The 14,004-nt window shown below is 39.6% G+C and overlaps 1 protein-coding gene across 1 annotated transcript; it reads right to left on the reverse strand.

The window, feature by feature from the left end:
- Positions 1 to 3,698: 3,698 nt before the first annotated feature.
- On the reverse strand, positions 3,699 to 6,245 carry LOC126600835 (50S ribosomal protein L22, chloroplastic-like). Its single transcript, XM_050267502.1, has 7 exons — positions 6,145 to 6,245; positions 5,892 to 6,035; positions 5,728 to 5,810; positions 5,435 to 5,593; positions 4,773 to 4,883; positions 4,337 to 4,403; positions 3,699 to 4,247 (listed from the first exon to the last, which is right to left on the reverse strand). The coding sequence occupies exons 2-7, from the start codon at positions 6,007 to 6,009 to the stop codon at positions 3,967 to 3,969; spliced, it is 819 nt and encodes a 272-aa protein (XP_050123459.1). The 5' UTR covers positions 6,010 to 6,035; positions 6,145 to 6,245; the 3' UTR covers positions 3,699 to 3,966.
- Between the last annotated feature and the right edge of the window lie 7,759 nt (positions 6,246 to 14,004).

Consider the following 14,004-nt stretch of genomic DNA (forward strand, 5'->3'; position numbering starts at 1 on the left):
TAGAAACCCGTCTTGTTTTTCATGAGTGGAGTTTGCCTAATTTTCTATGCACTGGCTTCGCATCGTTTAGCGTGCGCATAAAGCATCTCGTTCTGCATGCTGCAGTTTTTTTCGTCCGCCTAGCCCGTCTCATTTTACGTGCACTGAGCCCTCATTTCAGTGAGCAGAAAGCGCCTCGTTTTGCTTACACAGAGATTGCTTCATTTTTTGTGCAACTGGGATCACCTTGTTCTGAATGTTGCATTTTTTTGTGCACTGAGCTCGTCTCATTTTCTATGAGCAAAACCCGTCTCGTTTTGCGTGCATGGAGCCCGCCTCACTTTATGTGTGCCCGACTTCGCCTTGTTTTGCGTGTGCAGAGTCTGGCTTGTCTTGCATGCATTGAGCCAAACTCTTTTCGCATCTTTTTGCACCCACCGAGCAGGACTTTAAAGAAATATTTTGAGTGAGAGTTAAGAAAAATGTTTCTAGACCTTTGGATGTGATCCTAACATTTATTAGGTCATGAAACTATTTTTATTGATTTTTTAAGTTGAAAAATAGAAAAAATAGAATAAACTAGCAGTGGGTCCCCCAAAGAGATTTGTTGGTGTCAAAAATCTTGGAAATGTTGTAAATTAATTTTTTTAAACATGTGGTACGACTAGAATAACTCAAATTTTCAGTTATATTTAATCTTTTAAAATCCTCAAAATTCATTAGAAAACGTAGGTATAACTCACAGTCGTTGTGAAAAAATTGAAATTTGTAGTTTTATGAAATATTTTGCGTATGAGTTAACGAAAATGCTGCAAGACCTTTGGATGTGGTCCTACCAGTTATTAGGTCTCGGAACTATTTTTTATTGATTTTTAAAGTTGAAAAAATAGAAAAATAATATAAACATCAAGGCCCCCAAAGAGATTTGTAGATGTCAAAAATCTTTGGAATGTCCTAAATTAATTTTAAAAAACATGTGTTGAGACTAGAATGATTCAAATTTTGTCTTATAATGAATCTTGTAAAAGTTTTCAAAATCGATTGGAAAAAGTAGGTTATATAACTCACAATTTATGTGAAAAAAAATTGGAATTTTTTTGTTTTATGAAATTGTTTACGTGGTATTTAACGAAAATGTTGCAAGACCTTTGGATGTGATTCTATCCTTTTTTAGGTCCCGAAACTACACTTCATTGACTATAAGGAAAAATAATGAAAGCTAACAGCGGACCCCTAAAGAGAATTGTAGGTGTCTGAAATTTTGGGAATGTCCTAAATGAATTTTAAGAAACATGTGGTTCGAGTAGAATGACTCTAACTTTGGTTTATAACGAATGTTGTAAATGTTCTCAAAATCAACTGGAGCAATGTGGGCAACTCACTGTTTTTGTGAAAAAATTGAAATTTTTAGCTTTAGGAAATATTTTGCGTTAGAGTTAAGGAAAATATTGCAAGAATTTTGGACGTGATCCAACCGTTCATTAGGTCCTGAAACAATTTTTTATTAATTTTTAAAGTTGAAAAATAGAAAAATATCTTCAAATTTAGGTTTTAAATCATTGATTTTAAGTGTTTAAATATGAATTATAATAGATTTTACACGGAAAAATATATTTTGAAGAATATGATAGTTTGTTGTTATGATAAGAGAAATAATAGAAATTTAAAATAAAAAAAAATTGAAAAGAGAGGATCGGTATAAAGCTAGCGACTTTATTCTTATAGAGTCACTAATCATATCAGCGACTCTCATGAAGGAGGATCGGTAGATACACCGATCGTATCATTTTCTTTTCTTTTTTTTCTCTTTTTTCTTTTTCCATTGAACTTTTTTTTTCCTACGTTACTTTATTTAGATTCAAACACCATTAGATTTAGATTTAGATTTACATCTTTGTTTTCGAATGTTTTGACATGGATTATAAGATAAGTTTCATCGAAAATATATTTTGTAGAACATGAAGATGATAGTTTAGTGTTGTGGTATAAGAAAAATGAAATTTAACAAAACAAAAAATAAAACAAAATATAAATAAAATTAATGGTTTAGGCGCAGAGAGACATAGTCCAAACTCACGCCCAAGCCCAAACTCATGCCCTCGGGAAGGTCAAAGGCGCAGTAGAAGCAGTGGACGCCTATGAGGTTTAGGCTTTAGGGGCATGTGAATAGTAACACTATGAGTTCAAGAGTTTAAGGGTGTGTGAATAATAACACCCTAAGTTCAGCGTTTCAGTGTTCAATCCAATCTTTTTTTAAGAAGGGGTTACTATGTTAAAAGATACGACTTTAGTGTGAATTCTATCATGGTTGATAGTGGCTTACAAATGCCCCACCCCCAGCAACAATGTTTCGTCGGCCAACCATGGCTGACCACTGAGATTAAAACTAGACTCTACCATCTATTGACAATGACCTATAAATGCCTACCCCGAAACCAATGCTTCGTGTGAGCAACAATGGTTAACTATTGGGATTAAAACTAAACATACCCCTTACAAATGCCCTACCTATGGCACCTATGATTCGTACAACAAACCATGGCTGACACGTGGGATTAAAACTAAACCCTACCCCCTATAAATGCTCTTACCCCCCCCCCCCCCCCACACACACACACAAAATTGGTTTGTACGGGCAACAATGGTTGACCCATGAGATTAAAACTAAACCCTACCACATACCACATACCACATATTGATAACAGCTTCTGTATGCTCCACCCCCTGACACCAAAGCTTCGTGCGGGCAACAATGGTTGACCTGTGCTCCCAAGCTCGCATTGTTTTGTGTGCATTGGTCCGTCTAGTTTAGTTTGTACCGGCTCGCCTCTTTTTGCGTGTTAGAAGTCCGTCTCGTTTTTCGTTCGCCGAGCCCGCCTCATCCTTTTGGTGAAATTTTTTATGTGCCGACCGTGCCCGTTTCGCGTGCGCGAAAACCTGCCTCGATTTGCTCGCATGGAGTAGGCCTCGTTTTGCGAGCCGCATTTTTTGTGCTTCGAGACCACCTTGTTTAGCGTGACTTATAGAGGGTACAGTCACTAGCGTGATAGCAACACCCTTCAAGGAGGATCGGTAGTGAAGTACTGATCGTATCCTTCTCTTCTTCTTTTTTTGTGGTTTTTTCTCCTTTTTTCTTTTTTCCATTGATTTTTTTTTTCTTCCTAAGTTACTTTATTTAGATTCAAATACCTTTGGATTTAGATTTATATCCTTGTTTTCAAATTTTTGACATGGATTATAAGAAAATTTTCACCGAAAATATATTTTGTAGAACCTTAAGATGATAGTTTAGTGTTGTGGTATGGGAAAAACAAAAATTTAACAAAAATACAAAATAAAACATAAAATTAATGATTCATGCGCAGGCGAAACTCACACCCAAGCCCAAACTCACGCGAGGTTCGACCACTCTGATTTTTACTGGGATTTGATGTTGGCTGCGTTGGGTTTGTAGTCAATACCTGTGAACTTTTCTTTTATTGAATGTTTTTCATCAAGATAGCAGCAACGGGTCAGTCCCCCAACTTCTGCAGCAATTCAGAGATAAGTGAGATGCAGAGTCAGCTGTTCATGGCCCATGAATCATGGGTGAAATAGTTATATATGTTAGCAAGATTTGTTACTGGTTGTCATAAGTTGCTATGTCGAGATTGACGCTCTCCATAACTATGTCTAGGAGGTTTCTGATAAAAAAGGCACTGGATGACGAGAATCCAGCATTTCCTTCAAAATTTCAAAACTTTATTCTCTCAACAAAAGCCAACTAAGAAATGACTGCGATGATATTCGACATATTACGCGTTAACTGTAATGGCGAAAACATTTAAAACTACAAGCAGCTACTAAGAGAAACTGAAACAAGGTTTGCACCTACTGTGGCACTTCGTCTTTCACAGTTCAACACGACAATTTGATCCAAATGCAATGACAGGGGAGGAGTCTCAAAACTTTCTTTTAGAATGTGGAAGCACGGGAAGGAAGCTTTGCTCATGAAGCCACACCATTTTGTTCAAGATCGCGACTTCTGCCTTTGCGGCCCCAAATTGGAGTTGTCTCAATAAGCTGGTGAGGAACAAGCTTTCTTTCGCGCTTAGTCATCTTAATGAAATTCTTAACCTTCAGTTTGGCTATCTCCGCCTCCTCGTCAGGGGTAATCTCCCTTACTACGACCGTAAGGCGGCATTCTGGTCTCACTTTAACTCCACATTTGCCTTTGGCATGGTAGGACAGTCTCTTTTTGAAGAATCCCTTTCCAACAAAAGCCTCAGCTACAGAGAAAATGAGGAATAAAGATGGTTAAAACTGAAAAACAAAACAAAAAAGATGGGAAAAGCTAAACTTTATTTGCAGTATTTACCAACAAGGAGACGGTCTGGATCTAACCCATGATTATGAGTTGCATTTGCTCGGGCTGAATGAATGACCTGCAAATAGTAGTTTCTTCATTAACGTTGACATTCTGGAGTATATTTTTTTCATTTGAGTAAGAAATGAGCATAGTGAAAGCGTTACATGTGAAAACCCAGCCATTATACTGATACTGAATGATGATAACTAACTCCATAAGTATTCTTAATAATAAAAAACATGGTAAAGTTCTTGATGCCTTCACACCTGCCTTCTCACAATCATAAAATAAAAATAATAAAAAGAAAATCACCTTAAATGCTAATTCTATCCAGTTCTGCTCTCCTGACTTTCACACGTTTTTTACGTAGCATAGTGTGTGTATCGTGAATGTATTCTACTTAAAATGGTTTCTAGCACAACTAGGTGAAGAGTTGCTGTATCACCTGATACACAGTTTTTGAAGCTCGCTTTACTGTCACTTGCAACTGCAACAATGCATCTTCAACACGCATACCGCGTACCAGTGCAGCAACCAAGTTGACCTTTTTAGGACTCTGAGAGTGACAAATGGGTGAGTTAAAATTAATAAACGCAAGTCACTGATAAGGGGGAGAACTTGAAAATAGCATTAAACATACAACTTTTAGAGCAATTTATACGACCAGAGATCATTCACTTTAAACTGCAAGAACATGAACTATTCAAGATACAGTTCCAATAGCAGGGACTATTAGCATCCAAGTTGAAGCGCACACACACAATTGGCAAAAGGAATAGTACAGAAGAACTCGTTCAACCCAAACAGGCATAATGTTTTCCTTTCTGAGAACTTGTTTAAAGTGACCAAACGCCCCACCCCGTCTTCTTTGACTCCTCCATTAGTCATCCATTCAAATGTCAATTTGGTCGTGACGTGCATATGAATGCTCTAACATTAATTTGATTACTGAGCAGCAACGGAACATCCTAATCACAACATAAGCAAATAAACCACATGGCAGAAAATGTGCTTCATGGCTCAATGCTTCAAAAACCAAATTCCAATAAAAGCATAGAATCCATTGCAAAGCCTTATAGCAATGCAACAACAGCACAATGCCATTACCTGTTTGATGCCCTTTAAGATCGCTTGAACTTTATCAGGTTTAGTGAGCGATTTCTGCTTGTGCTCTTCGTTTGTCGCAGTATTTGATGCCAAAACAGGAGTCAATGGAGATGGAAGAGGCGCTTCCTCAGCTCTCAAGTTTCTCGAACTCGAAATTCCCTGTAAAAACAAAAGCCACACAAATATTGACAATGCAGAGGTAAACACAACACTGTTAGAAATGAAAACACACACACACATATACATACATACATATATATATATATATATATATATATATATTTGAGAATTACCAAGTGCTGAAAATATTGATGAAGGGGTCTTGAAATGGTTGGAGAAGATGGCTTGCAAAGAGTTTGGAAATAAGGCAATAGACCTGCAACATTAAGGTTCTGATTATTTAACACTTTCCCAAAACACCAAGTGAGAAAATTGGAGAATTCGAATAGATACTGACCCTCCAAGCGAGAAAAGGAAGAATAAGAAGAGAAATTGGCTGAAGGGTTGTAACTACATTCAACCCTTTTGCCAATTTGACGGATTGCTGATTGCAGATGCCTCTGCCAAGCCGCCATGGCTGCCAGAGAGAATTGCTTTCCACCTGCAACAATGGAGGAAAATACAGACATTTGTTATTGGATCTGGGCGTTTGGGGGAGAATCGGAGGTTGGGAAATCTGAAAGTTGAGTTCTTTGTGGGCCACCACCTACCTCAGCCTCGTTTCAACCGCGACGGACACCGCAAAGTCTCAAAGTGTGAAGAGTCTCAAAGCTCAGTTGCCGCTGCAAACCTAAATAATAGAGCAATAGACCCAATTTTCACTGTAATTTTACGGATAAAAAATTAATGGGTAAATCTCTGTTACTACCTCATGTTTCATTGTTTTCAATATTTAGTACATCAAGTTTTTTTCATTACAGAGTCATACTAAAGTGTAAATTTTAGGACAGTCTCATACATCTATTAGTCAAACTGTTAAGTCTCCTATTAACTGTGACGTGGCGCCCACGTGAATAACAACTGGGTGCCACGTGGGTCCACGTGGATTTTTTTTAGAGAGGGGGTTTCAGTTAAACAAAAAAATTCAAAATTCAAAATTCACGACCCCCATCTCCCTCAGAAAAGGTGAAAAGTGAAACCACTTTTCACTCCCCTAGAAAATTGCAACCCCCCATCTCCATCCGAAACCCTACCAATAGGCCGTCACTCGACCTCGCCATCGTACGTTGCGCACACGTTTCTAGAAAAGATTGTCGTGAAGCCATCGTTGACGATGGGGTGGGAAAAAAGGAGGATCGAAGTGGGTGAAACACCACTTTATTGTAACTAACCTACCTTTTTCGAAGTGTAGATAATGTTTGTACCATACTTGGCCAATTCTGAAACTACTGAGCACCGGTCAACGTTATACCGTCAAGGACCCAGAAGAGTTTCCCTCCAACCAGGAGCCCAATCACAGCGCGACACATGTCGACATCAAAAGCCAATCATAGCGCGACACGTGTCAACATCAGAAGCCAATCACAACACGACACGTGTCAATATGAGAATGAAACTATAAACTCTCTTCTATAAATAGAGATCATTCTCTCACAATATTTCATAATGTCATTTGTACTAAATCATTCACTAGTACTCACTAAAGGAGAGCTTGAACCTATGTACTTGTGTAAACCCTTCACAATTAATGAGAACTCCTCTACTTCGTGGACGTAGCCAATCTGGGTGAACCACGTACATCTTGTGTTTGCTTCCCTGTCTCTATCCATTTACATACTTACCCACACTAGTGATCGGAGCAATCTAGCAAAGGTCACAAACTTAACACTTTTTGTTGTACCAAAGTCCTCACTGATTTAGTGCATCAACATTTGGCGCCGTCTATGGGAACGACATCTATTCCCACTCTCTTCAGCTTTGCCAAGCTGGTTTCCACCATTCGTACACTCTCTTTTGACCAGGCATCCCTCTCCAACATGGAGAGCGAAGGAAGCCATAGCACACAAAATGACACCCTTCTTGCACCTAGTGCGAAACAACGAAAGAAGGAAGGAAAAAGAGTTGCTCTTCAAGCTAAAGTCGATAAGCTAGAAGCTCAGAACAACAAGATAGCAATGAAGAATGAGGTATTCCAGGAGCAGTATGAGAAGCTTTTTGAGACGCTCCATGAAACTAAGCGTACTCAAACACGCGAGCTCGTTGCCCCTGTGGACATCAACCATCATCTGGGTACCCCCCAACACGGAGGGTCACTTCCCTTTGACATGGGTATCCCTGATGAGGAGCGAGCTAATCATCAAAACATTGATCAACATGAGACTTCTCTCAACCCAGATGCTTCGACCCGAAGCAGGAGAAATGGAGGAAGACACCTCATTGCAGAAGGGTTGGAAGGATCGAAAGTCGTTTATCGTGACTGCCGAGACTTTCTAAAGCAACGTCGAGATAATCCTCTCCACATATGCTCGAAGATCAATGACCCAAGGGTTTCTGAAAGACTCGGTCCCCTCCCACGACCTAGGCCCACTGCCAATCTAGGGAAGGAACAACAGGTCCCAGAGGAACATGAAGGAAATGGGACTCTGAGGTATTCTGACAGACTCGCCCTAGAAGTCATTACGGCGAGTCCAAGAAAAAACCACACGCCATTGCTCAAACTTTCCTACTTCCAAGAGGCGGTGTAGACTTACGAAAGAAAATTCCAGTGGTACATGGCTCCACTCAGGACCCCCTTGTCCTACAGCTCATTGAAAAAGTAAACAAGTTGAAGGCCAAACATCAGGCCGAGATATCTGATTGGAACCAACCCCCTGGCCCTCTCACAAAGAGGATCCTCGACACCCCCTTCAAGCGAAGACAAAACAAGCTTGGTTTACAACTATATACTGGAAGAGAGGACCCAATTGAACACCTTAACCTCTTTGAGTCTACCATGGCATATCGGATGCACACCGACGAAGAACGATGTCTTCTCTTCCCCTCCACTCTCTCTGACGGAGCTCTACACTGGTATTGCTGTCTTTCACCTGAGACAGTAGACTCATTTGAGGAACTGAGGAAACTGTTTGTTTCTCAACACATCTTCCAGACTGATAGCTTGCATTCTACAGATGACTTGTACACTATTCGCCAGAAGCCGGATGAGTCGCTACGAGAGTATGCCGGTTGCTTCAGCCATGAGTATTCTCATTGCGTTGAGGCAGATGACCAGACCGCCTTCAAGGCCTTCACGGCAGGCCTACGTGATTGTTTCTTCAAGTACATGATCAATGCCAACACTTGGAAGACTTACTCTGAGGTGATGACACAGACTTACAACCACGCCTCCGCCTAAGTAAGGACATACCAAGGGAACCTCCATATGGTTAACCCCTATCAACAAGTGGGAAATGGAAGTCAAGTTCTACCAAGTGAGGAGATCTTGGCCATTCAGACACCCATTGCATCATTTCCTGCCTCATTTAGCTACTCGTTAAGTCACTAAACGTATTTGTCTCTTGGTAAGAGGAATGATTTTTACTCTCAGCAAGCTCATTACAACAAGAGGGATAAAAGTTCGTATCAAGACAACTAGGTGTGAACGTACCGTCGACTATTATGACTATGGGGCCAAGCTTCACTTTTTCAAAGTGGAGGACTAGGTACTGAAGGAAATGCTATTATAAAAAGGCATACACATTACAAATGTTTTGATTCTCAACCGCTTGAGATCTTTTGTCACACAAGCCATTCGGCAAATATTTAAAGAAGAGGGAATTCAGACAACTTCTTCTGAGTCTCCAGATGTAGGTTTGCCTGGCTGTGTGACAAAAGACTCAGAAGAAGTTGTCTGAATTCCAGAAAAGATACCACATCTGCCTGAGGAACAGATAGGGCAAGTGAGAATGATACAAGGAAGCATGTGGAGACAAGTGTAACAGAACACATGCCGATACATCCATTACTTTGTCAACAGCAAAAGTATCTCATATCATCAGGGTCGAGCGTACTCTTGATGGACTTGTTTTAACCCTCAAATTCTTGAGTCGGCCTTATACTCTGGAGGAAACCAGAAAACTCTCCAGCCCAGTTCAAGAATAAGCCTGTGGAAAGTTACTTCTTCAAAAGCAAAAATATCTCATATCATCTCTTCTCCATTTGCTTCTCCTTATCCTTAGTGCTATTTACAACATAAGGAGAAGGAGAACAATCAACCGGAAGCCGAAGTCGAACCTCCGATCCAGGTTGCTTGCTTAGAAGTCTGATTGCTTACCTTGTATGTTACCTCCTTCTGCAAATCTCCTAGCTCGGCGACTTGGGGGACTCCTACTATAGGGTTTGTATAACACTTGCCCAAGCCCGAAGCTACAAGTAAGCTTCAAGTGAGATTGATACATTACCTTGTGCATCTCCATCGATTAAAGATACCACCCCTGGATAGAGGAAGAGTACTTCCAGAGAAGATGCCATATCTACATATGAGATAGACAAGGCAAGTGAAGACGATACCACACTTCGGTACTTAGAAGTTTCATGATTACTCAGCGGCTTGGATCTTGCAAGTCCCCAACCGAAAAGTTTCCCTCACTCGGGAACTTAGGGGAGCACTGTTTGTACCATACTTGAAAAATCCTGAAACTACTGAGCACCGATCAACGTTATACCGTTAAGGACCCATAAGAGTTTCCCTGCAACCAAGAGGCCAATCACAGAGCGACACGTGTCGACATCAGAAGCCAATCATAACGTGATACGTGTCAACATCAGAAGCCAATCACAACACGACACGTGTCAATGTGAGAATGAAACTAGAAACTCTCTTCTATAAATAGAGATCATTCTCTCACAATATTTCCTAATGTCATTTGTACTAAATCATTCACTAGTACTCACTAAAAGAGAGCTTGAACCTATGTACTTGTGTAAACCCTTTCACAATTAATGAGAACTCCTCTACTCCGTGAACGTAGCCAATCTGGGTGAACCACGTACATGTTGTGTCTACTTCCCTGTCTCTATCCATTTACATACTTACCCACACTAGTGACCGGAGCAATCTAGCGAAGGTCACAAACTTAACATTTTCTGTTGTACCAAAGTCCTCACTGATTTTGTGCATCAACAGATAATATGGGTTTAGATTTTCCGATTTTTCAATTTTGAATTTTAGGGATTAGGGATTTGTGAGTTCCAATCCCTTTTTTTATTTTTGTATGGTTTCCAGAATTGTGTTTTGTAGTGGGTTGTGCATGTGGTTTTTTCTTCAATCGTGGTCCCCATGGTTTTGTTTTCACCTTTTTTTCTAGGGAACTTTAACGAAAAGCACCCGGTACTGTTCACTTTAACGAAAAACCACATTTTTACACTAAAAAGTCAATCATGGTACTATTCACTTTACCCTTTATTTTGTCCTTATCATTAAAACTCAAAGTTTTCAAGCCCTTTTCATTAGTTTTCCTTTTTTTCTATGGTTTCGGGAAAATGGAGGAACTGTATTCATGGTCTCCATGGTTTTGTTTTCACCTTTTTTCCTCATGGTCCTACTAGTGTTTTCACCTTTTTCCCCATGTGTCTCTAGGATTTTATGTTGTTTTCACCTTTCTCCTTGACTTTGCAGGCATTCCTGAATTATTTAACCTTAAAATTAACCACGGTGAGAAGTGGTCTGAAAGTGCATATACGGGAAGGTTTGAGGCTTGGTTTGATTACGTAGACAAAGACTTCATGTCTTTTTTCGAGATTGATGAAATGGTTAAGGAGTTAGGATATGATGGGTTTATATTGTATCACTATAGGATTCTTAGGATGTCTTATTGGGAGGGATTAAGGCTTATTGAACAAGACCAAGATGTGGCTGAAATGTGCAAGTATGTTCCAGGGGTTAGGGAAATAGAAATGTACCTAGAACATCTAAATCAAAAGCAAGCTGCCTTGAAACATAAGCTTTTGATGAATTTAGATGAGAGTGCCATATTAACAAAAGGTGTCATTATAAAAGATATTGAGGAATCGAGGGTGGCGATTTCGATTACAAAGGGAAGTGGATCAAAACTGAAGAAGGGTAGAGCAAAAGGGGGTGCAGATGACTTAGAAAAATGGCTATGTTTTTTTAATAACATAGCCTACAATGGTGATGATGAACATGAGGCTGAAGCAACTGAGGGAAGACAAGGAAGTGGAGATGAGGCTGAAGATGGTCCTCTCAATGCTGATAATGAAGGTGATGAAGATGATGAAGGTGATGAAATTGAAGAAGGTCATGAAGCTAAAGAAGTTAATGAAGGGACCAAAGTAGAAGCTAATGAAGGAAATTTTTTGAAACATTTATTTTTACAATTTTAATTTCAATATTCAATTATTTTTGTACAGTTTAGGTTTTTAACAAATATGCATTGTTTGTGGCAATAAATGCAAAGGATGACACTACAGATAGTGAGTTTGTGGACAATGACTACAGTTTGGAAGATGATGATTGTCGTGCAGTAGATGATACGGCTGTAGAAAGTGTCGTTGGAGATGCTGAAAGGGGTGAAGGGGTTGGGAACCAACATCCAGAAGACGTTATTAATGCAAGGGATGTAGAAAATGTTCCCTTTGATGATGAGAGACAATACTTAGATGGCCTACACAATGTTAACAATTCAGGTTTAGAATGTGATGAGAATGTCATCTACCCTGAGTTTAATGAAGAAGCCGACAGGGATGATACAAAGATTGAAAAGGGATTGAAGTTCAGAGATGCTTCACAGTTGAGAGAGGCGGTGTGGTCTCATTCCATTAAGCATGGTGCATCTTCTATTAAGCTAAAAAGGAATGAGAAATGGAAGATTTGTGCAAGGTGTGAGAAAAACTGTCCATGAAGATTGTATGCTTCTAGGATGTACAATGAAGATTCAATGCAAGTGAAAACCTATGTTGGGAAACATGAATGTCTGAGGATGTGGAGGGAAAATCCTAACTGCAAAGTGGCATGGCTTGTGAAGAGGTATGCGGACGAGTTCAGACTCAACCCAAGCATGCCATCACTACATTTATAGAGATAGTGAATGAGGAAAGAATGGTTGAGATCCACCTTAAGACTGCCTACAAAGTGAGAGCACATTGTTTGAAAATCCTTAAGGGGAGTAACATGGACCAGTACAAAGTTGTGGGAGTACTGTGATGAGCTTAGGAGGACAAACCAGTAGTACAGTTCAAATGAAGGTGCTGCCTTATGATGATAATCATGTGATATTTCAGAGGATTTATATTTGTTTGGGGGCTTGCAAAAATGGATTTAAGAATGGATGTAGGCAGCTTGTAGGGTTGGATGGTTGTCACTGGAAGGGAGTGTTCAAGGGCCAATTACTGTCTGTAGTGGGAATGAATGCAAATAACCAAACTTGGGTTATTGCATATGCTATAATAGAGCTTGAGAACAAGGATAGTTGGGTTTGGTTTATGGAACTACTAGCTGCTGACTTGGGAATTGTGCACTAGTGTGCTTGGACTTTCATTTCTGACAAACAAAAGGGTTTAATACCAGCTTTTGAGAAAGTGCTACCTAATTGTAACTATTGGTTATGTGTTAGGCACTTATACACCAACTACAAGGCAGATAGGTTTAAAGGGAAAAGATTAAATGATGCCTTATGGAATGCTGCCAATGCAACAACCATCGCTGATTTTAGAGAGAGTATGGCTGAGGTGAATAGGCTGAATGAAGAAGCTTATAAATGGTTAATGAAGAGACCAACCTTGCATTGGAGTAGGTCACACTTTGAGACACACACTCAGTGTGACATTCTCTTAAACAACCTCTGTGAGAGCTTCAATTCTTTTATCTTAAGGTCTAGGGACAAGCCTATTATTACCATGTTGTAAATTATAAGAGTTTTATTGATGAAGATGATATGGTTGAGAAGAGATGCAATGAGGAAGGATAAAGGAGTTACCTGCCCAAAAATCCAGAAGAAGTTGGAGGAGTACAAACTGAAAAGCTCACACACTATAGCTACATGGTTTGGATGAGAAAATTTTAAAGCAGATGAAGGCAGATGCAATATATTTGTGGTGGATTTGAATGGGTGCCCTTGCTCATGCAGAAGATGAGATTTAATAGGCTTTCCTTGCATTCATGGTTACTCGGCCATCTATTATGCAAGGAGATAGCCTGAGGAATTTGTTTCCTCTTGATACAAGAAGGAGAAGTACTTTAAAGCTTACGAAAACTTGATTCAACCCGTCCAAGGTATGAAATTTTGGGAGCCATCTGAAAATAAATGCATTCTTTCTCCAACTTTTAAAAGGCAGCCGAGGAGACCAAAAAAGAAGAGACATAGGGAGGGTGATGAAAATGAATTCAAGTTAAGCAAGAGAAGGCAAAAAATTGTGAAGTATAGTGTTTGCAAGGCCTCAGGACATAACAAGGCCAGATGCCTTACCACTCATCCTCCTCCAGCTACTAGAAAAATAAGAAAAAGCAAGAAAAATGAGGTATAATTTTGATATTTTTTTGTTGATTTTTCATTTCTTAAGTGAATTTGTTATTTGTGAAGTGTAGTATCTATCAGTGCTAATGCTATATGGATTCATTACTTAGGCCTCAACAT

Source organism: Malus sylvestris, chromosome 14, assembly GCF_916048215.2.
Source record: "Malus sylvestris chromosome 14, drMalSylv7.2, whole genome shotgun sequence".
NCBI classification, from domain to species: Eukaryota; Viridiplantae; Streptophyta; class Magnoliopsida; order Rosales; family Rosaceae; genus Malus; species Malus sylvestris.

Bases quoted from the DNA above. Each gene is read 5' to 3' on its own strand.
- LOC126600835 (XM_050267502.1), bottom strand. From the start codon at position 6,009: ATGGCGGCTTGGCAGAGGCATCTGCAATCAGCAATCCGTCAAATTGGC. The intron at 4,404-4,772 runs GTGATACAGCAA...TACTATTTGCAG, and splicing joins CTTCAAAAACTGTGTATCAG to GTCATTCATTCAGCCCGAGC. The intron at 4,248-4,336 runs GTAAATACTGCA...TTTTCTCTGTAG, and splicing joins TCCAGACCGTCTCCTTGTTG to CTGAGGCTTTTGTTGGAAAG.